Source organism: Anthonomus grandis, chromosome 19 (genome assembly GCF_022605725.1).
Source record: "Anthonomus grandis grandis chromosome 19, icAntGran1.3, whole genome shotgun sequence".
NCBI lineage: Eukaryota > Metazoa > Arthropoda > Insecta > Coleoptera > Curculionidae > Anthonomus > Anthonomus grandis.
The window spans coordinates 3970827-3996441 of record NC_065564.1 but is presented as its reverse complement, the minus strand read 5'-3'; the positions used below and the strand labels follow the sequence as shown (position 1 = coordinate 3996441).

The 25615-nt window shown below is 35.9% G+C and overlaps 1 protein-coding gene across 2 annotated transcripts in view; it reads left to right on the top strand.

Annotated features, from left to right (window-relative positions):
* Window positions 1–1809: 1809 nt before the first annotated feature.
* The window catches only part of LOC126747632 (cysteine-rich motor neuron 1 protein-like), a 42675-nt gene continuing 18869 nt past the window's right edge, over window positions 1810–25615 (top strand). For both annotated transcript variants that reach the window (XM_050456381.1, XM_050456380.1), the window contains exon 1: window positions 1810–2090. In XM_050456381.1, the coding sequence (XP_050312338.1) occupies window positions 2021–2090 (70 nt within the window). In that variant the 5' untranslated portion in view covers window positions 1810–2020. The remainder of the gene's footprint in view (window positions 2091–25615) is intronic.

Here is a 25615-nt window from a genome sequence, read left to right as displayed (position 1 = left end):
TTCAGAATTTCAATTAAATTTTGCAACAGTCAAAATGTTATCAAAAGAAATGGATTTTAACGTGTTGAAATGTTGTATTTACTGGTATACCGTATACCAAATGCTACATCACAGTACAAAATCTTATAACATAATCACATCTTTCATTTCACCACATGAGTGAGTCCTTTTTTACCATTATAGGAGAGTGAAATTACCGAAATTGTAGCCTTACTAAAATGCTAATGCTAAAATGCAAAAAAAGGTCTCAATGGACCAGGTCTCAGTCTTTTTTTGCAATTGGTGTTGTCTAAACTGTATAGAACGTACCTGTATTATACGTAAGCTTGACACTGCAAAATATTGTCACATGATGTGGTCCACCCAATCAGAGTCTTGTTTACAACAGGACAAGACAGGACAGGTAGTTTACAAACATTAGTCATTTGTTTGTTTTGATTGAGAAAATAAATAGCGCCATCAGTGTTTACACTAAAGAATAGGGTAGTATTACTCTATCGTTGTAATATTTATAAATACAACGTTCTATGGTTGACACTTAAGTATACACTTTAATTGCCTGGAAGAGATCAAAACATGGCTGAAGTACTTAGAAGAAAAAAAAAAACGTCAACAAGATAACACAAGACAAAAACTTCTTCTCTTCAAAAATGATATCGGAAATAACTTCAAATTTTTAGGAAAATAATCCAAATAACTTTGGCAGTACGATTGACACTTAAGCATACTTCAATTGCCTGTAAGAAATTAGAAAATATGGGACTAAGCAATTTTCCCTCCGATGTATGATGGGTCCAAGTGAGGCTAGCTGGAGGTAAGGGAGGTGATTGGCAGAACTTTGTCAAATATAAAATATGTAACGTTAAACATCCCGCTGTATATCAAGTTTTTTTTTTTTTTTTTTTTTTTTTTCTAAGAAAGTATGAATGGTGATCGTTTTCAAATGGAATAGGATGATTTTTTACCCTATTTTTACAGCAATTAAGCGTAACTTTGACTTTTTTAAATCAGGGTAATTGAACGCAACTTTATGTAATATTTAGACATGCAGAAAAATCGTAATATCCTCCGATAATTAATATAAATGTGCCATTTTTTATTTGCTATTTTATTTTCATTAATGCTATGCAAAGAAGTGCACTTGGTCAAGTTTTAATAAAAATTCAGTGTTTTATTTTTCATTAAACTCTTAGGCATAGAAAAATCTTTCTTTCTTAGACTTTCTTTTTTGAAAGCGTTTGAGCCAAGTTGTTCTATATATAGGAGGATTCAAAGCTTAAGGTCTTTCACGAACTCGTATGCACACTTTTCCATATAATTTTTAACAATTTTTGATCTTTGTCATATAATAATATTTATCATACAAAAAAGAATAATCAGCATGCCAAATATACATGTGTAGCAAACTGTTATAGTAAATAAAAGCCAATGTATCAGACTTTCAATCCATGCCAAGGAAATTTAATTTTCTCTTTTAAGAAAAAAGAAACAAGAATTTTTTTTAAGAATTGATTTCTTTCTTCATAAATTTTCACAATATATTTGTTTTTTTCGTTATGATGAAAATTAGATGCTGTGCACGCATAGGTCGCTGCTTATTAAATCTCAGCCGCTGGAAAAACTGAAATTCCAAGTAAAAGAAAACTAAATTTTCCCTCTTGTTTAAACTGTTGTTTTCACTGCTCAAAACTAAATTTCAAAAATCCTGAAAAGGGAAAATTCAAAAAAAAGCGCGGCAACGGTGCAAATAAACACCGTTTAACGCGCCTATGCTGCTTCCACTATAATTTACCAAAGCCCAGTCTTTGCATGTACGTTTGCCGGTTAAGTACTGTTCGCGTCCCCCTTCCCCCTCCGCCGTTCGTGGTACTGCCATAACCTCAAATTACTACGTGCGTAATTTACCGGGTTTTATTTATTTTTTTTTTGAGGAAAAAAAAGACGAAAAATGCGAATAAGTGCGTGATGGTTTAAGCGCGGATTAATTTTCTTTTTACTGGTAAAACTGTCCTGCGGTACGATGATGATCATGATGATGATGATGCGGGGATGTGTGGCCCTGGTTTGGTTTTTGGCCGGTTTTCGATTAGGTAAGCGCGTCTGACGATGTTGATGATTTTTTTTTTCAATTTCTGGAATTTTATTGTGTAAATTCGTGCCGAAAACAGGATTAAAGGTTCATAGACGCGACCGAGGCTGCGAGATAAGGAGATTACGATAAATTTTCTGATAAAGTCGCCGCGGTGTAAATAAACGATAGGATCGCGGTTATTTTGGTTAAAATTCGGTTTTATATAAATTACACGGCCTGAGACCACAAAATTCTTTTCAATACATCGGGGGACAAAATTAGATAAATCTATGACTATTCCAAGGCATTTGACCGTGTCTCTATTGAATACCTTGGGTACTTTAATATAAGATATCCAAAAACCTATTGGAGTGATTAAAATGAAACAAAAACAGTTTTATTCAGAAAAGAGTTCTGTTGCACCATCCCAAGTTTTTTTTTTTTAATTTAAATTAATAGAAACCTTATCGGCGATCGTATATATATATAAGTCGTTCGTGCGGAAAGCTTTCTCTTTCCCCACCCACGCACGGCCATAAAGCTTTTTCCCGTATCGGGCTTTTCTGTTAAAAAACCCGATTTATACCTACAAACAAACATACACGCAGTTCCGTGGTTAAGAATAGACGGACGCCGTAGTGGTTTAAAATTCAGGGTTATAACGTGCGTTAATCCGGGGTTTAGGGGGTCTCTAGGTCAGTAGCAACAGTTTAAATCACAAAAATCAAATTAAAACAGTCCGTGTTTATTTAAGTTGGCACCGTTCCCACTAAAAATAACTTTATAGTGCAGAAATAAACGCAGATGTCGATTTTATGGCTGAGGCCCGAAATGTAAACTTTGGAGTAATATACAGGTGGCCGTCGTTTTTTTTTTCGGTTCGCTTATTGCGAGTTTAAATCCGCAATTTGTCTCCATTGCCGCATTTGTATAAATCAGAAAAGTTCGTAGATTTTTCTTTATTTGCCTTGGGCATCGGTGACACGCGGCCCTGGTCTTGGGTAAATGCAAAAAGTACCCGTCTCGAGCTCCATAAATCCTACTTTTTATTAAACGGTGATATATGAACCCTCCGTATAAGAAAATCCCCTATTTTTCCGCAAAAACTACTAACAGAAAAAAACACCCGAGTTTATTCCAATATTTAATTAACTCGGGCGAGTAAATTTGCACGGCGCATATTTCGCATAGCGCGCCTCAAATCCGGATTTATAGCCCGTAAACGTTGTTTAAAAAGCGATTAAATGTGCGCACATGTGACATTCCATCGCGGGTGCCAACACAAAAAAAATCGTTAAATTTCAGTTATTTTTCTCGCTCCAGGCGCGATTTCTTCCAGTTTTCAAAATCGAAAATTCGTAATTTTATCTATTTTTTTGTCCAGCTCACTTTCCACACCTCAGTACCCTTGAGAAAACATTATTTTCCAAGAAATAAATATTTTCAAATTTAGAGCAGTATAGATATTTTGGCGCCCAACGCGTGGGATAAATTTAATGCATTTTTTGCGTGTATTATACACTAATACTTGACGAATTGTACATGATAGATTACCAGCATTAAGTTTCAACCCCTTAACACCCCTTAACCTCGATATCTCTTGATCTAAACCATCTAGAAGGACGAAATAACTTTTATTTAACAAATCTACTAAGGCTCGTTATTGGCATTATTCAATTGAGCCAATAAAATAAAACTGGCAACTAATAAACTAGCAGCTGTACATTTCCCTACAGCCGAAAGAGATCCAGAGGAATGTTTTACGTGGATCCGGAGATGGATACGGGACGTTACTCAGTAAAGCCCTTCGAAAAAGGTACGCGTCCGGAATCCGAAATAAGATCGGACGTACATACATCCCGGACGTGAATATTTTCTGGATTTACCGGGACGGATAATATCAGGTATACATAAACCGATACGTAATTACGCAATAATTTCAGCATAAAGCGTAACATCATCTGTATATTCGGTATTGGCAAAGTAAACCGCATCAATTGTTCCTAATAATAACGTTTGGGTCATGTGAAAACATTTTGCGGCGACGGTAAACTGGGCTCGTAATTATTGAAATCTTTATTTACATATTGTGTGTATGTGAAACGAGCACGACACAAGGCAAAGATAATAAGATATGAACTGTGTACTTATAGTTCGGATTTGTCTTCTAACTGGGTCAAGATATGTTCTAGGATTTATTTTATTGTGGCAGGTACATTACGTGTAGACGACCTTCTTCGGCGCCGTCACCTAAAAACTCATATATTTCCGAAAATATTGCGTAAATTTGTTTAATATTGGGTTGTAAGGTTTTGAAAGCTATTGTTGCCTTTAAGTGAAAATTTCATTATTATAACGTAAGTGGATCAAAAGTTATCGAGGAAAAACCTTGAGTTTGAGGCAGCAAGGGTCTTGTGATGTGAACCAAAATTCAAATAGTCGTAAGTCGTTAAAGGCTAATTTAATGAAAATGATTTTTCTAGAATTTTGTAGATAATCAATCAGTTATTAAGTTTTGTTCTAATGCTCATCACTGTAGCTCAACTTTCAAAGAAGTTATGAGCGTTTTTAGTGTCGTGACTCATTTCGAAGGGACTTTTTGCTCACAGGAATTATTTCGCAATTTTCCTTAAAGCTGTGATGTTTCTAGATGCGTTTCTTTATTGTTTGTGTACCTTATTTAGTTTTTCTTGCCATTACGTTTATTGTTCTTTAGCTTTTTTAACAAAATAGTAGTCAGTGACTTGTTGGCAATGATATTTTCGCTGCAAGGACGAATTCTGGATAGTCCTTCACCAGGATTCAGGGTTTGGCTCTTAAACTATCCAGAAATATAAAAAGTGTCGCTTTACAAGCTTTATGTAGAAGTTTATTAAGGTTTTTCCTCAAGGGTTGTCACGTTTCTCCGTGCGTTTCTTTAATTTCTTTATTGTTTATCTACTTTAACCGTGATTTGTTTAATAGCTTTAATTTATTCAATAGCAGTGGGCTTGTAGCATAAAATTTATTATTAATGTATTAAATAAAGCCATTGTAAACCAAAAAAGTTTATTTCATGATTCTGGCTTTAACAGAACAAGAGTTATCAACAAAAAACCTTGAGTTTGAGGCAGCAAGAATCTTGTGACGTGAAGCAAAATTCAAATGGCCGTAACTCGTTAAAGGCTGATTTAATAAAATTGATTTTAATAGAATATGGTAGATAATCAGTTACCAAGTTTTGTTCTAATGCTCATCATTGTAGTTCAACTCCCAAAGAAGTTATAAGCGTTTTTAGTGTCGTGACTCATTTGGAAGAGACTTTTTGCTCACAGGAATTATTTCGCAATTTTCCTCAAAGCTGTGATGCTTCTAGATGCGTTTCTTTAATTCCTTTATTGTTTTTGTACCTTATTAAGTTTTTTTGCCATTACGTTTATTGTTCTTTAGCTTTTTTAATAAAATAGTGCTCAGTGACTTGTTGGCAATGATATTTTCGCTGCAAGGACAAATTCTGGATAGTCCTTCGCCAGGATTTAGGATTTGCTGCTAAACTATTCAGAAACATAAAAAGTGTCGCTTTACAAGCTTTATTTAAAAGTTTATTAAGGTTTTTCCTCAAAGGTTGTCACGTTTCTCCGTGCGTTTCTTTAATTTCTTTATTGTTTCTCTACTTTAACCGTGAATTATTTAACAGCCTTGATTTATTAAATAGCAGTGGGCTTGCAGCATAAAATTTATTATAATTGTATTAAATAAGGCCATTGTAAACCAAAAAAGTTTATTTCATGATTGTGGCTTCAGCAGAACAAGAGTTATTAACGAGAAACCTTGAGATTGAGGCAGCAAGGGTCTTGTGACGTGAACCAAAATTCAAATGGCCGTAACTCGTTAAAGGCTGTTTTAATAAAAATGATTTTAATAGAATCTTATAGATAATCAATCAGTTATCAAGTTTTGTTCTAATGCTCATCACTGTAGCTCAACTTTCAAAGAAGTTATGAGCGTTTTTAGTGTCGTGACTCATTTCGAAGGGACTTTTTGCTCACAGGAATTATTTCGCAATTTTCCTTAAAGCTGTGATGTTTCTAGATACGTTTCTTTATTGTTTGTGTACCTTATTTAGTTTTTCTTGCCATTACGTTTATTGTTCTTTAGCTTTTTTAACAAAATAGTAGTCAGTGACTTGTTGGCAATGATATTTTCGCTGCAAGGACGAATTCTGGATAGTCCTTCACCAGGATTCAGGGTTTGGCTCTTAAACTATCCAGAAATATAAAAAGTGTCGCTTTACAAGCTTTATGTAGAAGTTTATTAAGGTTTTTCCTCAAGGGTTATCACGTTTCTCCGTGCTTTTTTTTAATTTCTTTATTGTTTCTCTACTTTAACCGTGATTTGTTTAACAGCTTTGATTTATTAAATAGCAGTGGGCTTGTAGTATAAAATTTATTATTAATGTGTTAAATAAAGCCATTGTAAACCAAAAAAGTTTATTTCATGATTGTGGCTTCACCAGAACAAGGTTAAGGCAGCAAGGGTCTTCTAATGTGAAGCAAAATTCAAATGGCCATATCTCAGCACCGATTGCAGCAATTAATATAACAATGAAAGATTCTATTAGCTTGTTAAATTGGTCCTTCGAGCCGTCAAATTGCTTAAGAAAAAACTTTTGATAGCTGAATCTAGAAAGTGATCATGGCCCGCCATATCACCCAATAAATATCCAATATAGAGGGAGTGTTTTCGATGTTTTCTAAACGTCTTTCACTGCCTCGCCCGAACTCTGGATAGCTTCTCCCCGGGGAGGTATTTCGCCTCATAAATTGAACCTTCTTTTTTTTCGCAGATAACCATAACAAAGGGCCGTAAATACCCCCGCGATATATAATAAATGGGGGAGATGTCGAAAAATCGTTTTGTTTAAATGTTTATAATGGGTTTTTCCTCAATTTCCTTCATAATATCCTTGACAATATTTGCCTCCCTCCCGGTTCAATCTATCAAGCCATAATCCAATATATGGGGGGGAATTTTATGGTTGCACATACACAATCAGCAAAAGGTAAACAAGCGCGGCGGTTGTGCAAACATGCGCCAAAAGCGAAAAAATGCGTAAACATATTTTAGCAATCCGCGAATTCTCCCAAACAAACCCGACACTAAAAATAGCGATGCGATAATTGCATTTCGAGTGCATTTTTCTCGCCACAAGTCGATCTAATTTAAAACGAGAGAACGCTTTGGAATTTACCGCGACACCCTCGTTTTTCTTTAGCAGTTTCCCCATATAAAGGGATGTTCTCCTAAAAAATCTCTAATGCCTATTACAAAGCCGTCGATCAAACCCAGTCACCAATTAAATCGAAATTTGTTTTTAAATTCAATAATTTCACGGATGACACCACAACGCACCGCCGATTTCCATAATACCGACCGGACCTCGGTCGGGTTTGTCTTTGCTCACCAAATTTGCAATTTAAAATTCGCAATTTCCCATTCGAAAAAAAATCCTAATTAGACACGCGCGTTACGCGATTTATCCCGAAATAAATTAAGTTTTCCGCGAAATAAACTAACAATAACGTGTGGGAGAACTCTGGCAAATATTGCCCGATTAATAATTCCATAAGGTTTTTTTTATGGGAATTTTAATTGGATTCAAGTGGGAGTTTGTTTGGTTCACCCCTTTTAACTGATTGATCTTATTATCACCTCGTGTCTTTTGCCAGGACCTAAAAATATCCGAGATTAAATGAGTTTATTATCTGGAACGAACCCGAAAACATTTGATTCGCGGCCTGCCAACTTGCCAGATTTATCACCTATTGACTACATCGAATATTCCAAGAATGGAAAAACTTATGATTCACGGACATTCTTGAACTTAGAATGACCCCCTGGCATTCATTTTTCAAGTGCGATACCATGTTAATAGTAAGCAAATATATTCCGCCATTCACGCACACTTGAGTACGTATTTTTACATACCGGTGGGTGCCAGATCAATATTAGATAAAGTGAAAATTTAATTATTAAGTGCCCGTGGGTGGAATAATTAAATTTTCAATGGTTGGCATACCAGGGAATTTTTGTAAGAGAAATTCTAAATTAATTGGCTTTTTTTTTGGAAACCCTGTATAATATATCGCTAGTTATTAGATATTTTTGGTATAAGCACTGTAATACAGCGCTAATATGAAAAATAGTCTAAGATTTTAAAAAATAGCGGGGCGACGTTCCAAAATGACCGTCGCATAGAATTTGATTATAGTCTATTTCAAATAGGTTGAAAGTAATACACTTTGAAATGCAGTATAGGTGCACAAGGGGTTTAAAGAATCGAAACTTTAATAAGCTTTTATTTGTTCGTTATTGCGTGTCTATTAAATTCTGTTTTCTGCAAACTAAAGTCTGTGAATTTTTGTTTAAGCATGGAGTTAATGTAAATCATATTTACTATACAGTTGAGACTGGCCATAGTTCTCCTTTCAGGGTAAATGCAATTTTTAAAGAAAATTGTTTGAAATTAACGATTTGTTTTAAAGAATGGTGCTGCCTAATATTTAGAGGTATCAAAAGACTTTTTAACAGGCCTTGGTAAAAATCAAGGCAAGAACTTTACATTTACCCGATTGGTTTAATCGATAATAAGTCCGGTGAGGTAGCCGGCCATTCGTGCACAATTGAGTATGTATTTTTACATACCGGTGAGTGTCAAATCAATATTAGATATAGTGAAAATTATTAAGTGCTCCTTTGGGGATACATTTTCAACGGTTGGCATACCAGGGATTTCCTAAGAAAAGTTATTTGTTTTTTTTTGAAAACCATGTGCATTACACCGCTAGTTAATAGATATTTTCGTTATAAGTAAAAGTTGTAGACTGTAATACAGCGCTAAAATGAAAACTAGCCTAAGATTTTAAAAAATAGCGGGGCGACGGCTTAAAATGTCCGTCTCATCGAATTTGACTATAGTCTATTTCAAATAGGTGGAGAGTAATAAATTTTGAAATGTAGTATAGACGCATAAGAGGTTCAGAAAATCAAAATTATTTGCTTGTTATTATATATACAAACTTCGTAAAATAAGCAAAAGTGTGTATTCATTTATTCTAAATATTACTGTGAAGAAATAAAAGTAAATCACAGTGACTTTCTGGAAATATTCACAAATAACAGTGGTAATAATAATATTCATAATAAAATTGTTATTGGAAAAGCCGAATATAAAATTAAAATCTGGTTTATATACAGTTGGAGTGGCTGGGCCACGATTTATTCGATTAATTATAAATTCGATGAGATAAAGAAAGAGCGAACAAAAAAAAAAGGAAAAACAAAATTAATGAATATCTTTGCGCGAAGTATCGATTTCTCGGCGTCGCTCGCCCTTTCATAATTACACGAGGTTGTAAATAAATTTTCGAGAGAGGCCTCGGGTTTAAGAAGCCCAATTAAGGCCGCAATATGCGTTTTCGCCCTTGAAAAAGGTGAAAATATACCGTTTTCTGACAGTCTAGTCGTTCCAATATTGATTTTAAAATTTCAGCGATTACCATACACCTACCTGTTCAAATACCGCGTCGAATAAATCGGGGGTTTTTATGGTTTCTCTAAAAATCGTGTTTTACTGCGCCCAGTTTACTCACTAAATAAACATTTTTTTTTTTACGAGATTTCTGTTTGAAGAGGTTGGCGCCGGATTATCAATTTTTTTTTATTGCTTTATTTCACGACGACAGTCCGGATATCCTTAAAAGCGAAACGATCGGGTTTTTATTAAAGAAAGCGTTTCTTGAGGTGGATTAGATTACGTAAAATTCGCTAGTTTGTCATTAGCGTCACACGAAATGAAAATGAGACAAAAAGAGCGGCGATAATCCAACGGGGTGTCATGCTTAATACAATATTCATCGATAACTGAAACCTGTGCTGTATTTTAATTATTTTTTTTTTGGCTCTTCTCTGTTCGAGCTCCACCTGTGGCTTGTATGTTTGCCACTTTTGTTAATCGGAGCCACTCTATACAGAGAACACAATGAAACAGGTCCGCTCGTATAATTACGTTTTCTTTTGTAGCCGAGAGGATGCATTGTAATAACGCATGTAATTACTGCCCTTAGAGCACATTCTTAATTATACTCTGCCCCGTTTTAATTAGCAAACTTTAAATTGTCACTATGTATGTAATTTAAATAATAAACAATTTCGGGTAATGTTTTTTATGTGCGGCAATTAACCTAAAAAACAATTGTAAAGGTCACACGCTCGCGACATTTATTTACAATACGGTACTGTACGGTGTACGAAGTGCTTTAGTAAATTTACATTTACCCGATATGGTCAATCGGTAATAAATCTGGCGAGCTAGCCGGCCACGAAATAAATGTTTTTGGGTTACGCTCGTCACGATCTCTGGCTGCTATTAAAGTTACGTTCAGAGTAGGAACATTGAGCGAAAAGATGTTTGTACTTTTTATGAGACTCTTCATATATTATATTTTCGTTATAAGTAAAAGTTGTTCACTCTAATACAACACTAAAATGAAAAATAGCCTTAGATTTAAAAAAATTGCGAAGCGACAGCCTAAAATAACCGTCCCTTAAATTTTGATTATAGTCTATTTTAAAAAGGTAGAGAGTAATAAATTTTGAAATGAAGTATAGGTGCACAAGAGCTTCAAAGAATCAAATGTTTATTGAGCTTTTATTTGTTTGATATTGTCGTTTAACTAACAAAAGTGTGTATTCTTTTCTGCAAAATTAGGTCTGATTTTTTTAAAGTATGGAGCTATAAATCATATTTACTATACAGTCCACACTGACATTAGTTCTCCGTTCAGGATGCTGGAAATGAAATCTTAGTGAAAATCTGAAAGTTCATATGAATTAAATATAATTCGACACGTTGGCTGAAAACAAATAGTTTTCTTTAGCAATTGACCAATTTACCCACAAAACACTGTTTTTAATTCATAATGTTTGGTCACCAATACACAAGATTTAAAAATGAAGGAGATATTCAGGATTTTATACCCCCTGCTTTGCTCAGTCACTGAAAAAAAAATTTATTAGGTGCCGATGTAATAGGCGTTTTGGCAAGAGTACTTAGATCGTGCAATTTTAGTCGAGCACGAGTATTTTCCATAGAACGATCACACTTATCAAAATTTCCAGAGCGTACAACATATAAAGAACACCGAGGCGGTAAAACTCGCAGGTTTTTATAGTAACTTTCCAGCTTATCGATCCCGGATAAGTAATCTTTTCGAATCCAAAGGAAGGGATGTTCTTTGTGCCTCGAACGATTCTTCTATTCAGAAAGGCGTTCCGCGCTCTTTTTTTCCCCGTTTTCCGTTTCGAAACCCAATAATATTTATGCAGATATGATATGTTTCATGTCTGGCACACTCTCGTCGAATTTTAATAGAGATGGAAATATCCAGGGTATGTGTATTTCCGGCATTTATTGTTCGTGGTCGAGGGCGTATTCGAAAAGATCCATGATGCGGCGGACATTCCTGGGTGTAACATCCATTTTCTGGATCCGCAGCCGCTGCCTTAGTCAGACATTCCAGGTCAGACGTTTTAATTATTATCCAGTTATTTTTGTTAATTTATTCGAAAGTGGAGGACACGATAAGAAGGGGATTTATGGAGGCTGTCTTAAAAAATTGGCACCGGCCCTGGATAATGGCCGGGAATAAATGAAGTATTTATCAATATGTCAGAGTCTTTGAAAATGGACAGTAATATGCGCTCAGGTGTTCTTTATCAGATACATCAATAATATTTGAAAAATTTTTGATTAGTTTTTGAGATATAACCAGTTTTGTCCAGGCAGTATAGTTTAAATTATAAAAATAAAATTTAATTAATATGTAGAATGACGTTGAAGTTACTCCAATTGTGCCAACGAAACTGACTAAACTAGAGTGTTAAAAATTGGACAGTTGTTTGCGCTCAAGTGTTCTTAATAAGACACATTAAGAATTTTCAAAAAAAAATTGATAATTTTTGAGATATGAGCAGTTTTGTCCAAGCGCTCTGGTTAAAATTGTAAAAAAAAAGTTAATTATTATGTAGAGTGACTTTTAGGTTTCTCCCAATGTGCCAACGAAACTGGCTAAACTAGAGTGTTGAAAATTAGACAGTAATGTGCGCTCAGGTGTTCTTAATAAGACACATCAAGAATTTAAAAAAAATTGTTATTCGTTATTGAAATATAACAAGTTTTGTCCTGGCGGTATGGTTAAAATTATAAAAATAAATTTAATTAGTATGTAGAGTGACTTTAAAGTTTATCCCAATATGCCAACGAAACTGGCTAAACTAGAGTGTTGAAAATTAGACAGTAGTGTGCGCTCAGGTGTTCTTAACAAGACACATCAAGAATTTTCAATAAATTTTCGATTAGTTTTTGCGATATGTGCAGTTTTGTCTAAGCGGTTTAGCTAAAATTATAAAAATAAATTCAATGCATTTGTTCATGTTGGAGGAGTATTCAAAAGTATCAATTATCATAAGTTTTAATTATTTTACAGATATGGCGAATATTTAAAGTTAATTTATTCGAAAGTGGTCGGATATGAGGAAAAGATACGAGTGGGATTTATGGAGGGTATCATCAAAACTTGGCACCGAACCTGGATAATGGCCGGGAATACGTAATTTTTTACCCGCCCCCGAAAGGGATTTTAATCAGGTTTAAATCCTTGATGGCACTCTTTTTAAGTCTGAGATTAAAATTCTTTTATTCACGCCGAAGACGTACGTTACAACCTCCGGTTATTTTATTCCGACTAGTCCAAAGTGGATGTTCAATTATTTCTTTAAATGGCGGCGCATTTATTTCGCTGTAACGGGAGGGAGCGCATATGCGCATAAATCTCGCGTTGCACCGGCACCCAAAACGGTAATTTAATATACCCCCGCCGCATAAATTACCATATTATCCAGAGAACAATATTTTTTTTTTATTTATTATTCGCGTTCGGTTAAAATAATCATTTTTCCGGCCCGAAGGACCGTTTTGGGGGACGCGTAACGATTCGGGGATAGGCGAACGTACGCCGGCATCAATCACGAACCATTCGGAGCCAATTTCCAGGTTTAAATTGCCTAAATGTCAATTATCGTGCGCTTCCAGGGCAATTTTCCAGTTTGCGGAGAAAAGCCCCTCGGCCAGTTTCATTTTGCGGTTTTCGTCGCCCATCGCCCTCCTCCTCCTCCTCTGGATGTTTTATCATTTGTCCTCGGTCTTTTTGTTTTGTTTTTTTTTCCGTACCTGGATAACTGTTGCTCTAGATTGGGATGATCATTAGGGACCCTTTTCCCGGAACAAATCGATTCTCCAGATGTTTTTCTCAAATTCCTTAATAAATAAGACATTTTCTCCTCCTGCCACGGTGCCTGGAGAGTGTTAAAAGTCCCCCCGTACCGTTAGAAGAATAAATCATTATCCGTTATTCCTATATGGCTCTGGGCGCGAAAAAAACTAAAATCTATACTTGTGTTCTGTAATAAATAACTGCAAATTACCAGGCTTCCTGCCGAGGAATTTATCACCTTCAGCAAGCCGTGCAATGGCGGTTTTATTCCTAGTTTATCTCTTCTACGTTTCGAGTATTTTTTTTACAAACATCCGGTATAGGGAGATAATTGAGAAGAAAAGCATCGGGGCGCGGGAAAAATCATATTACACGGGCTCGAGATATTGACGGGGAAAACAACGAGGAAAACTGGTTATTAAAGCAAATTGAGTTTTCCCGTCTTTACCGATTGCCGGGGTAACTTGTTTCGAACCGAACGATTATCCTTGGGGCTTATGTGGAGATATTTATCCACTTCTTCTGGATTACTCCCCGGATTTATGTAAGGGAAAATATCTTCTTGTTATATCGAAATAGCGGACCACTTCGGACGTTTAAAAAATAAATTACGTAAGAAAATAGATTCGCTTCCATATAAAGCGTGAAATCGCTTGTGTTTTGACAAGATAAAACTGTAAACGTTATGTTGATGACCTCCATAAACGATCGCGATAAACGTTGCGTCACTTTTTGTCTATTTTCGCGACAAATGTCGCGCCAGGTGAATCCACGATGCTCTTGCAGCAATTTAAATTATAAACTAATCCCGAGCGGATGCCGGGACGTCTCCTTCAATTATCCCAATTTTCCCCAATTTTCGGTAGGCGGTAATCCTTAATTCCCCATTGCCCCAGATGATACGCTTAGTTTGGTATATTAGCGACATGTATTTTAAATTAAACTTAAACGGGAAAACCGTAGCGCACCACAGAAATATTGAAATTTCGACATAATATTTGACAGGCTGCAGATGTTCAATCGTGTAATATAACTCACTCCCGCGACTTTATTTCGATGTTATCATCGTGTCACGCACACATCATATAAACCGTATCCAGATATTTGCCGGTGTAGCTTTTCCAGAAAATGTCACTCGGAGAAATCATATTTCTTCGCTTGAACGTCCCCCCGGCACATCCTGCGGACGGAAAGTCGAAAGATCAGCGGGAAAATCTGGTTTTGGGACTTTGAATCTTTATGGGATTCAGAATTTTTTGAAATTCAAAGGAATTTTAAGTTGCTTTTGCGATATGGACAAGTTTGTCCTAGTTGAGAGTGGGAAAATTCATTTAATTAATATGTAGGGTGTTTTTAAAGTCGCTCCCGATGTGCCAACGAAACTGGCTAAAGTAGAGTTTTAAAAGTTGGACAGTAATGTGCGCTCAGGTGTCCTGTACAAGACGGATTAAAAATTTTCAAAAAATTTTGATTACTTTTTGAGATATGGACAGTTTTTTCCAAGTAGTCTAGTTAAAATAATAAAAATAAATTTAACTCATATGTAGAGTGTTTTTAAAGTTTCTCTTAATATGCCAAGGAAACTGGGTAAACTATAGTCCTGAAAATTAGACAGGAGCGTGTGCTCAGGTGTCCCTAAGAAGACACATCAAGAATTTTAAATTATTTTGAAATTTAAAATGTTTTGTCCAGGTGGTTCAGTTGAAATTATTAAAATAAATTTAATTGACATGTAGAGTGGCTTTATGGTCTCTTACAATATAAAAAAATCGACACGGCATTTACATATCTAGTTTTTAAACTCGATAACTGCACCTTAATTATTTGATAAAATTCTTCTGAAAAATCACTGTTTTTTGTTCATATTATTCAATCTAATAACGCTGTTTTCATACTAAATATTTATATATAAAATTATATCAAATTTAAATAAACAGTGTTATTATAATTAAATATTGAATACATATTTTCTACAAAAAAATTGTTTTTTATCAAGAAAACCCTTACCCCCCCCACCCACCCCAAACATTTGGCCAGTAAAAAATTCTTTTGAAAAATCACTGTTCTTCGTCCATAATATTCAATCTAATAATATTTTTTTATTAAATATTTATTAATATAAATATATCAAATTTAAATAAACAAACTGTGTTATTAGATTAGATATTAACGACGAAATCAGCTGATAGTCATGCGTAATATTTTGGAAAACAATGATTTTTTGAAAACAATTTCATACTGATAAGTTGTGTGGGGTGGGTGGGGGGCTAAGCGTAGAGTTAATGAAAAACGTTTTTTTCGCAGAAAATATTTGCTTGCGAAAAAAATGCTTTTTAAGAAAATTTTAGGCGATAAAAAAATCTATAGTTTTTGTATCTATACTTTTCTCATATAACCTTAACATTTTCGAGAAAAACGTGAAAAATCCTTTTTTTATTTTTCGAAATTAAGGGGTATAGCTATAAAAATTGCAGTTATGTCTGGTTACTGTCTTTTGAAATGTCTGTGTCTCGTGATAAGTATTTGCGTTCTGTTTTATATCATCCACCTATAACATCCACCTATGTGATAAAATGACCCCGATATCACATATTAATTAATAACTTAACAATACAAATTTGCTCGAAACTAAACAAGGATTTGAGAAATAAAATTTATTTTAGAAAAATGCAGTGGTGTACTTTTTTTTATTAAATAACAATTCCCCAATTCCTTATGGGCGCCATTGATAAAAAGTGTGTTGCTTGGGTAGCATGCGTTTAGGTGTCCTTAAAAATATACATCAAGAATTTTCAAAAAATGTTTGATGAGTTCGTAGGCGAATTTTTTTAATAATTTTTTTTCAATATTAAACAAACTATTTCAACGGCATGCTGATCATCCCAAAGATCATAAAAATACCAGATTATAATGGAATCTGAGCAAATCGGTAGAAATGAGAGCGCTTCAAAGTGAGATAACAATTGGCCTCCAAAAAATACCATATCTGGGATACTGTATTAGCTAAAACTTTGCGGATTTTCTTATTGTATTTTGAAGAAAAAACTTACAATAGTCTTTCAAATTCCTGTTTTTTTTTCCTCGTTTGAACAAACTATAATTTTGCCCCCAATTTCACAACTTTCACCCCATTGCCCATATCGTTTTCTATATTAGGCCCCGTTCACTGAGAAACGATGCCATCAGGCCAATGTTGACGAAGCATTTTATCATCCCCGCGTCGCGTTTTCCACCCCTGCTCGAATGTTTACATTCATAAGCGATAACAAAACAAGAAAGGCTAAAACAGCCCCACGTTTTGTCTATATAAAAAAAAATGTATATATGAACAAAAAAATAATAATAATAGTAGTAAAGAGGGGGCGGACGGACGTTGTTTTTTTCTCGCCAAAACAAATCACAAATGGCATTTATATCCGTTCAGTCGTAAAAAAACACAATTCCCTCTGTGTGACCGGCGTAAAATCGAATAAAAACCGGGATAAAAAGGATTGTAAAGGTCCTCGTACGGCATTTTCCATATTTTATTTCAAAGAAAATGGCCCGGAAAACGCTCTCGCCCTCTCCGAGTCAAAATAAGGGTGCTCTCCCGGATCATTCGGGGGGGCACCTTTCGTGATTTGTTTTCGACTTTATGGTTAAATAAATAAAGTTAAAAAAAAAATTATTCTCACGGATTTTATCGGGGAATTTTTATGTTCGGATGCACTTAAAAAAAGTGTCGACGGTAATAAAACGATAAGCCGACGAGGCCTGGAAATGCACGCTGACAACCGAGAAGGCGACTTCCCGGATAGTTTCGTGTTAAATAAATTAGCGTCCCAATCCCGGACAAAGAACACAAGAAGTTACTTTAACTTTAAAAATTCATAGCGCGGGGTTGGGGGTCGTTATATGCATCTAGAAGACCGCCCCGCCCTCTGGATATCTCCAGAACTCGACTGGTTTTCCGGTTGACTTTATGGTGCCGTTTCCGAACTATGGCGTCACTAAGATAGCGCCCTAATGGGCGCCGCTTTGGTCCGGTTATCTTTTTTATGTCAGCTATCAAGGAGTTCGATGATTGTTTCAGATCAAAACACTGGCATACAGATTGGTGGAATCTGGATCTCTCTCTCTGATTATGTCTTCCAGTTCGGACTCCCCATTCTGGGTACAGAAAAATATGTTCAATAGCGAAATAAAACGGTCAAATTTAAATAAGGTTTACGTGTACGAGCAAAAAAGGGGCCCTACAAAGTCCATTCCCCATAACGTGAAAGCCAATAAGCCCCCAAAAAGGGTCTCCCGGGGGCTCTCATGCCGCAACTACAAAAGGCGGACAACTCAATTTAAGAAATGGCCCTATTATTACATACTTCAGAAATTATGTACCTTTCTTCGGGGAATCGGATCCGGTTTATATTCAAAGATTTTACGCCCGACAGGGTCTCCATTTGCCCCCGCATTTTCCGATGGGGAAATTTTATTACGGTGGCTGCACTTTGTCTCGGAACGGTAACTTCCGGTTTCATTTCAAAAAAAAAAATTGCCATTTGGATATTGGATCCCGTTATGATGCAAGGAAAACGATCATAACCCCATTTTTTTCTCCACCTGAGGGAAAAGGGATAACGGCCGTTGCAGAGAGATGCAACTGCTCCCTCGGGGAGCGTTTTACACGCGATACGATAACGTCGAGAATAAGTGGAGGGTTTTTAATTAAAAATCGCGCCCTCCGTTCGACCCTTGAGGCGACAATAATAATAATAAACCTGAAAAAGTCCGAATGAGACCCACGTCACCGGATTGTTTGCCGAAGGGAGACAAGACAAATTGCTCCGGACCTGTCAGGCGGACCTCCTAAATCCATCTCTTCAGAAATAATAAAATCTGGACTGGTTTATCTTTTTCTGTTGACTGACGTGCGGATTAACAAAGATAAATCGACGGTCACCTTTATAAAGAATTAATCACGGTTCATATTGAACCCACCCCATGTCGAAATATTAAACTAAACATGTAAACTTTGCCGAGTAAGTTTCCACTCCAGCATCCAACTATATACAGCAACAAATTAACACTGAAGGGCCAGAAATAGTTCGGGAAAGTTATACCGACCTACTCACGTTCAAACAGGCAATAATTAGGCGTGATTTTAATGCATTTAAGAGTTATGGAAGGGCAACAGCTAACTTTTCGAGGTATTATGCTGATTTCTCAGAAACTTTCAGACGTGGCAGTTGGAGCCAAGTGGTAGAGTTTAGTTAATGGTTCTTAACTGTTTGCCATTTATTTTACTTAAATATCTTTAGCGGTTCTGGAGATATGATCCGAAGAGTTGAGCCATCTCTCTTTAAGGTCAAATGACTTTTTTCGTCAATCCTGCCTTCAAGACTCGTTATTTTAATAGCCATTAAAGTTAGAGTTTTAGTTGCTTCATAAGACTTGTAGGGTAAAGTTCTGTTAATAGAGTGCCATTTACCGTGTATCATTTGCATAAGTAGTTTTTGAGATATAGCCCAAAGAGTTGAGCCATCACCCTTAAAGTCAAATGACTTTCTTAGTCAAGGCTCTCTTTAAGACTCGATAGTTTAACAGTTATTAAAGTAAGAGTTTTAGTTGTATTAAAGGACTTATAGGGTAGAGTTCTATTAATACAATACTATTTATTGTGTGTCACTTTCATAATTAGTTTTTGAGATATGACCCAAATAGCTGAGCCATCACCCTTAGGGTCAAATGACATTTTTCGTCAATCCTGCCTTTAAGACTTGATATTTTAAAAGCTATTAAAGTTAGAGTTTTCGTTGTAATAAAGGACTTGTAGGATAGAGTTCTGTTAATAGAGTGCCATTTACCGTGCATTTTTGCATAAGTAGTTTTTGAAATATAGCCCAAAGAGTTGAGCCATCACCCTTAAAGTCAAATGTCTTTCTTAGTCAAGGCTCTCTTTAAGACTCGATAGTTTAACAGCTAATAAAGTTAAAGTTTTGATTATTTTAAAGGACTTGTAGGGTAGGGTTCTGTTAATACAATACTATTTATTGTGTGTCATTTGCATAATTAGTTTTTGAGATATGACCCAAATAGCTGAGCCATCACCCTTAGAGTCAAATGCCTTTTTTTCTTAAAGCTGTCTTTAAGACTCGATATTTTAAAAGCTGTTAAAGATATTAGAGCTTTGGTTACTTCGAAAGACTTGCTGGGTATAGTTTTGTTAACACTCCTTCATTTACCGAGTGTCATTTGCATAAACAGTTGTTGAGATATGGCCGAAATAGTTGAGTCATCTCCCTTCAAGGTCAAATGATCCATACCACCTTTGACCCTCGATATTTTAAAAACTATTAAAGATATCGTTTAATTTCATTAATATTTCGCCATTAACCTTGTACCATTCGAGTAATGAGATATGGTCGATTGGGTTGGGTCCACTTCCTAGAAACCAAATTAAGACCTAAACTAGAGAAAGCCAAAAACCTCAGGTTACCCAATCAGACCAGAAAAAAAACCTGTCCTACCTATAGCAATCTTAATTACTCTAACATCTACCTGTGCAGCAGGTATACTTTAAATGGCGATCTCCATATAAGGCCTACCATGCGCCGTACGTTTTCGGTAACACTTTGGCTTATAAGGCGCTCAAAATAAATTTATGAATTCATTAATTTTAATAACCAAATGATTTGGAGCATATAGGGTATAAAGTGGGCCAATTCGAAAGGGCATAAACCAAAAGGGGATATTGCTAAGCAGATAAAAGCAGACGTGGAGATGGCTGAAACGGAGATAAATCCATAAACGAGCCGGAGGGAGGAAAGGGGAGAGATGTACAAGTCTAGAAATTTACGACATATTACTGCTAAGTTATATCCTGGAGATAAGGCGCTGACTGCTAAGTATGCACAAAGCGTCCCGATCTCATCAATGTTTTAGAGCACGAGATATCTGCACTCTGAGTGAATGATATAATGGGGCGTTCTGCGAGAAACGGTCCGCTAACAGGGGGGATTTTTCGAGTGTTTTTCTTGAAGAACACCCCACGAAACTCGCGAATCTCTTTTCCGGTGTATATAGTGCCTGTTTGGTTTAAGAAATTCGGATCGCAGCGATTACATTTCGCTTAGAACAAAGTTTATTATCACGGAACGGAGCGCCCGTTCAGTTTAATTATTTTCCAGCTTAAATGCCGCTAAAATCCCATTCGCTTGTCTCTGGTCTCGGGGAAAATGTTCGTTTGATGGATTTTTAGCAGCCCCCGTGTATACCTAAGGAAATGGCAACATGCACGTTTCGCAGACTGGTTTTAAAATACCGAGAGAGCGCCAGGTGTACGGATGTGAGAACGCGAGAGAACAGAAATATTATACGCTTATGAGAAACGTACGTTTTCGAGAAATAAAACGCTTGGGCTAGCACATTCCTGTCATCTGCAAAAAGCCCGAAAAACCGCGGTCGAGTCATTAACACCGCACTAAAAAAAAACCGGATTCACTATTTTATTACCGCCGTTAAATTTTTGGGTACCCGCAAACTGGTCTAAAATAAAGCATTCCTCTCTTAGTAATTCATCAAGGAAGTTAACAAAAGTGTATCTATTTTCTCTCAACTCCAGAGGCCTCCCCGTTCCTCCTCCTCCTCCTCCTCCTCCTCGACATTCCGGAAACATAACATCGCCAGATTCCACAAGCTCCGGATGCAAACCTCCCCCGTGTCATCCATATGATTAGTTACGAACTTGGAACTTCCAGAAACTCCGGATTCACGAATACGGGGGGGGGGTGAAGGGTTAGGAGGGCTCGAAGGGGTCAAACTCGGGAGGGAGGAGTAAGTTGTCTTTAGCAGGCACCCAAAACAGTTGGGCGCACTGTGCGATTTTATTTATTAATTTCGACTACGTGCTCGAAAAACAAAACGATTAAATGGCTCATTAAGGCTGTCATCGCTTTTTAATTAGACGGAGATAATATGCTAATTTATGTCGTTAAAAGATAAATGCAAGAGGAATCGCAATGAGACGATTGTGATTAACTTAATTAGGAATTCTAATTAATTAGTGCGGAATATTCGGATCTGGTTCACACCTGGTTACCATATTTCAACATTTACTGAAAAACTGAACCAGTTCGAGCCTCTAGTTATTTTGCTTTAAAATATTATTAGCTTTGTTTCTAGTTATAAGTCATATCAAATTACAGGGAATTAAATTCTTTAAAAAAATGTTTAGTGAGTTTTTCTTGAAAACTGCATAGTTTTTCAGTAAATCGGGAAAAACTGGACCAATACGTACCCCTAATTCCTTTGCTTAAAAATATTATTAGCTTTGTTTCTAGTTATACATCATACCAAATTACAGGAAATTAAATTCTCTTTAAAACATATTCAATGAGTTTTTTTTTTAAAATTGCATAGTTTTTGAGATAAATGGAAAAAAACTGAATCAATAGGTCCCCCTAGACTTTTTGCACTAAGATGTCATTTGCCTTGTTTCTAGAGTAAAACAAAATATTGAGGGTTTTAAATTATATTAAATGAACGAATATTAAATTCTTTTCAAAAAGTGTCTTATGAGTTTTTTTCTGAAAATGCATAGTTTTTCAGTAAATCGAGAAAAACTGAACCAATACGCACCCTTGGCATAAAAATATTATTAGCTTTGTTTCTAGTTATAAGTCATATCAAATTACAGGGAATTAAATTCTCTTTAAAAAATGTTCAGTGAGTTTTTCTTAAAAATTGCATAGTTTTTCAATAAATCGGGAAAAACCGAACCAATACGTACCCCTAGTTCTTTTGCTTAAAACTGTTATTAACTTTATTCCTAAATGTAATGCACACACGACGATTTAATAGCAGCCGTTTCTGTTTAATTTTAGAGACGATTGTGATTAACTTAGTTAGGAATTCTAATTAATTAATGCGGAATATCCGAATCTGGTTCACACTTGGTTCCATATTTCAACATTTACATCATGTAGACCGCGGTTTGGGCACCACAAAACATTTTTTTGTGCTTACAAGAACTCCAGTTGCACTACTTCGATTTTGCTCATTTCTAGTTCGGTTTGTAGGCATTTCAACACTTAAAGTCTGATAGCTTACACAACCAAATTCGTTAAACTTACATATGTCATAATTCAAAAATAAAAGTAACGCCTTACACAAGTTATTTTCCTGCAAGCAGCAAAAGAAAACCAATAAAAGTCAAATGAATTTCACGGTAGTTTAGAGAAAATCCTTGTTATAGTTTTACCTTTTAGCAAATCCCTTATTTTAGTGCCAATCTACATGCACAAAAAGGAATAAAAAAACGAAAATCCATACTCCGCCTTTGCAACGACGATTCAATAGCAGCCGTTTCTGTATAATTTTAAAGGGAACTCGCTTAAGACAATTCAATTTGCCTTGGGGTGGATATATACTACAAGCAGAATGTTTCCAATTTATTTTCGAGAATATATATTTCTGTGTATAGTCGCTCGAAAAGGGCCCTGGCACTTTTTTCATTTTTGAATTGAGCGATTATGATTTTGAAGAAACAATTCACTGACGGAGTTTTATGGGTGCGCTTTTGGTTATTATAAAAGAAACACCTAATCAAGTTTTTTTTTACGCAATCAATCAACCGTAAATTTAGAATCTAAAAAAGCATTACGCTAATCAAACGAGACGTGAAAAAATTAGATATCTATTACAGAACCACTGTATTTAATTACATACAGATACAGATAACGATCTCGGAATGTTGTACGCTCGTTTAACACTCAATTTGTTAATTCGTTCGGATGTTAAGCTGGTCTAAATACGTAGTTTGGGAGCAGCCATAATGGAGGATAATAGAAAAAAAATATTAACAGACTTCAGGGTTGAATATTGACAAGTTAATGCCTCGCTTGTGGGCCCGGAGGTTTTAATATAAAACCGATCAATGGCCATTAGATCAAGCCAATAATGGCATAAAAAAACGGTGTTTCAATCTCTAAAAATAGCAGTTATTGGGTCAGTATGACACCGAATCAATATGGATCAAACGAGTCGATTTATTGGCTATATGTAAAGCGATTTAATTGGCACCACTTAAAATTTATTTGAATTGATAATTTATTAGAAAGCTCAATAATAACGCCGCCGGTCGCTATAGACCAGAGTATTATTTCTTAATTAAAAGTGATGCATGTGTGGTGGCTCTTGGTCAAATGAAATTAACCTTTTTTAAATGGATAAATCGCCCTTAAATCAGTTGAGTTGAAAGTGAAAAAAACAGACTGTCGCTCGGGGATAACGTCAACCTGGACAAGCGAAGTGACGGCGGGCTATTTTCAATTTATTTGGGATACTTTAACCCTGAAGCTCTGTTTAAAGTGAGATCGGTTTTATGGTACAACATGCTAAGCTAGCTTCGCTGTTTGTCATATTAAGAAGACACAATTGTCGGATTTAACAAAAATTAGTTCAAATGATTCTTCAGATATCCAGAATTGTCCATAAAATATTGAACTTAAAAAAGTTAAGATTTGGCACAGAACTTTGCGAAAATGCCTATTATCTCGACACCTATAAAAAATAAAACCTTAGAACATTAAAAGGCCTTTCAATGTTCTAAGGATAAAACAAAAATTCTTGTAGCTGATGATCAGACTCTCAATTCTTCCATGTATTTGCCTCAGAGTAGTGCGTCATTCAGGAGAAAATTTTAGAATAGAACGGTAGAAAATTTTGAATATCTTCTCTATTTTCTATGTTAAAAGAGAATGATATAAATGACTTTTGTTTAAAATTTAATTTTCTATCGATTTCTGAAAAGAAGAACCTGGAAAATTGGAATTTTTCTTTGGAAATTACGAGTTTTTAATCCCGAGACAAGACACTCTCGACTGTACAAACATGTCGCCATAAAGAGGCGACGATCCATGCAATCTGGCCCTAATTGAAGTTCCATGTTTGATAGCGGGCACATGCATAACCGCTCCGCTTTCGAAATTCGTGGCCGCGAGGGTCATTTTATTGACAAAACAAAAAAAAAACGACCACGAAAGACCGAACCGACGGTAAACATCTGGCAAAAGCAGCTTCGGACAAATCTCAGATAAACAAAACAATTAACGTTACTCACGACAAACGAGTCGGATAATTGACAAATAATATTGAGACGTGTCGGCACGTCAATCTTTTGTTTCGATCCGGTAAATTATTCCAGACACGGGGGCCCGTTCGTTGTTCTTACGACACGATGGGAAAACTGGTCGATTCTTTTTGTTTTATATCGGATTTCGGAATTGACGATGGCAGGCGCCAAACCGTCCCGCGAATTATTATGCAGATTTATTTATTGACTTACCGATCCGCAGATAAGCCTCACTTTACTTAAGTCGATGAATAATGGTACCGGTTACGAGAGATAAGAGACGTGCGGGTACTTAGCTACTGGTCTTCAGCATACATATTCAAATTTTTCCCATCGAGAATTCTCTTTGATTTACAAGAAAATACTAACATACAGAAAGGATTTCTTAATAAAAGTGCCAATTTCGCTCATTTAACCGAGGTTTAAGGTGCATTTGGAGTCCCATTTAAATCCGCACCCAATATTTCCTTAAGATAAATCAACTTTCTATGGAATTCCGAAGCGGTCTCGCCCCGTTAAGCTCCCAAACGTCAGGGAAAATATAATTTATTTTACAAGGGAAAAAGTTATTACGATCGGTACAGCATTAATTCCCGAGGCTTTCGAACGCTGACGAATTCATTAGTGGCGAAACTTACTTTCTAAGACGTTATTTTATTATACGGGGGGAAAAGTAGCTGCTGGCGCGGCACAAATTTATCGAAAACTCGATCGATCGCAATTATTTCCGTTGAAAAATTTTCCATCCCCTTTCATGGAATTTTATAAGAAGAGGAGCACGAGGGATGGCATTATCGTATTTCAAAGGGCGACTTATTACCGCTGCTGAAAGTTCTTGATCCCCCGTAACTGGCAGACTGATGACTCCACGAAAAAACACGAAACTGCAACTCGGCTGCTCTTTTAAATTGTAACAATGGGCGAGAGATTTCGTTCCGAGATATCATTATATTTGAATTCTGGCCAGTCTTTAAATATTTGGCCTTACGAAATTGAGTACAAATGTTTACTAGCTTAGGATTGAAATATTTTAAACTAATCTCACTCCTGCCTGCCCCTGTATGTTAGCTGACGTCTGCTATAATTTCAATCTGATTGCTCAATCCGCTTAAAAAATATCAATGT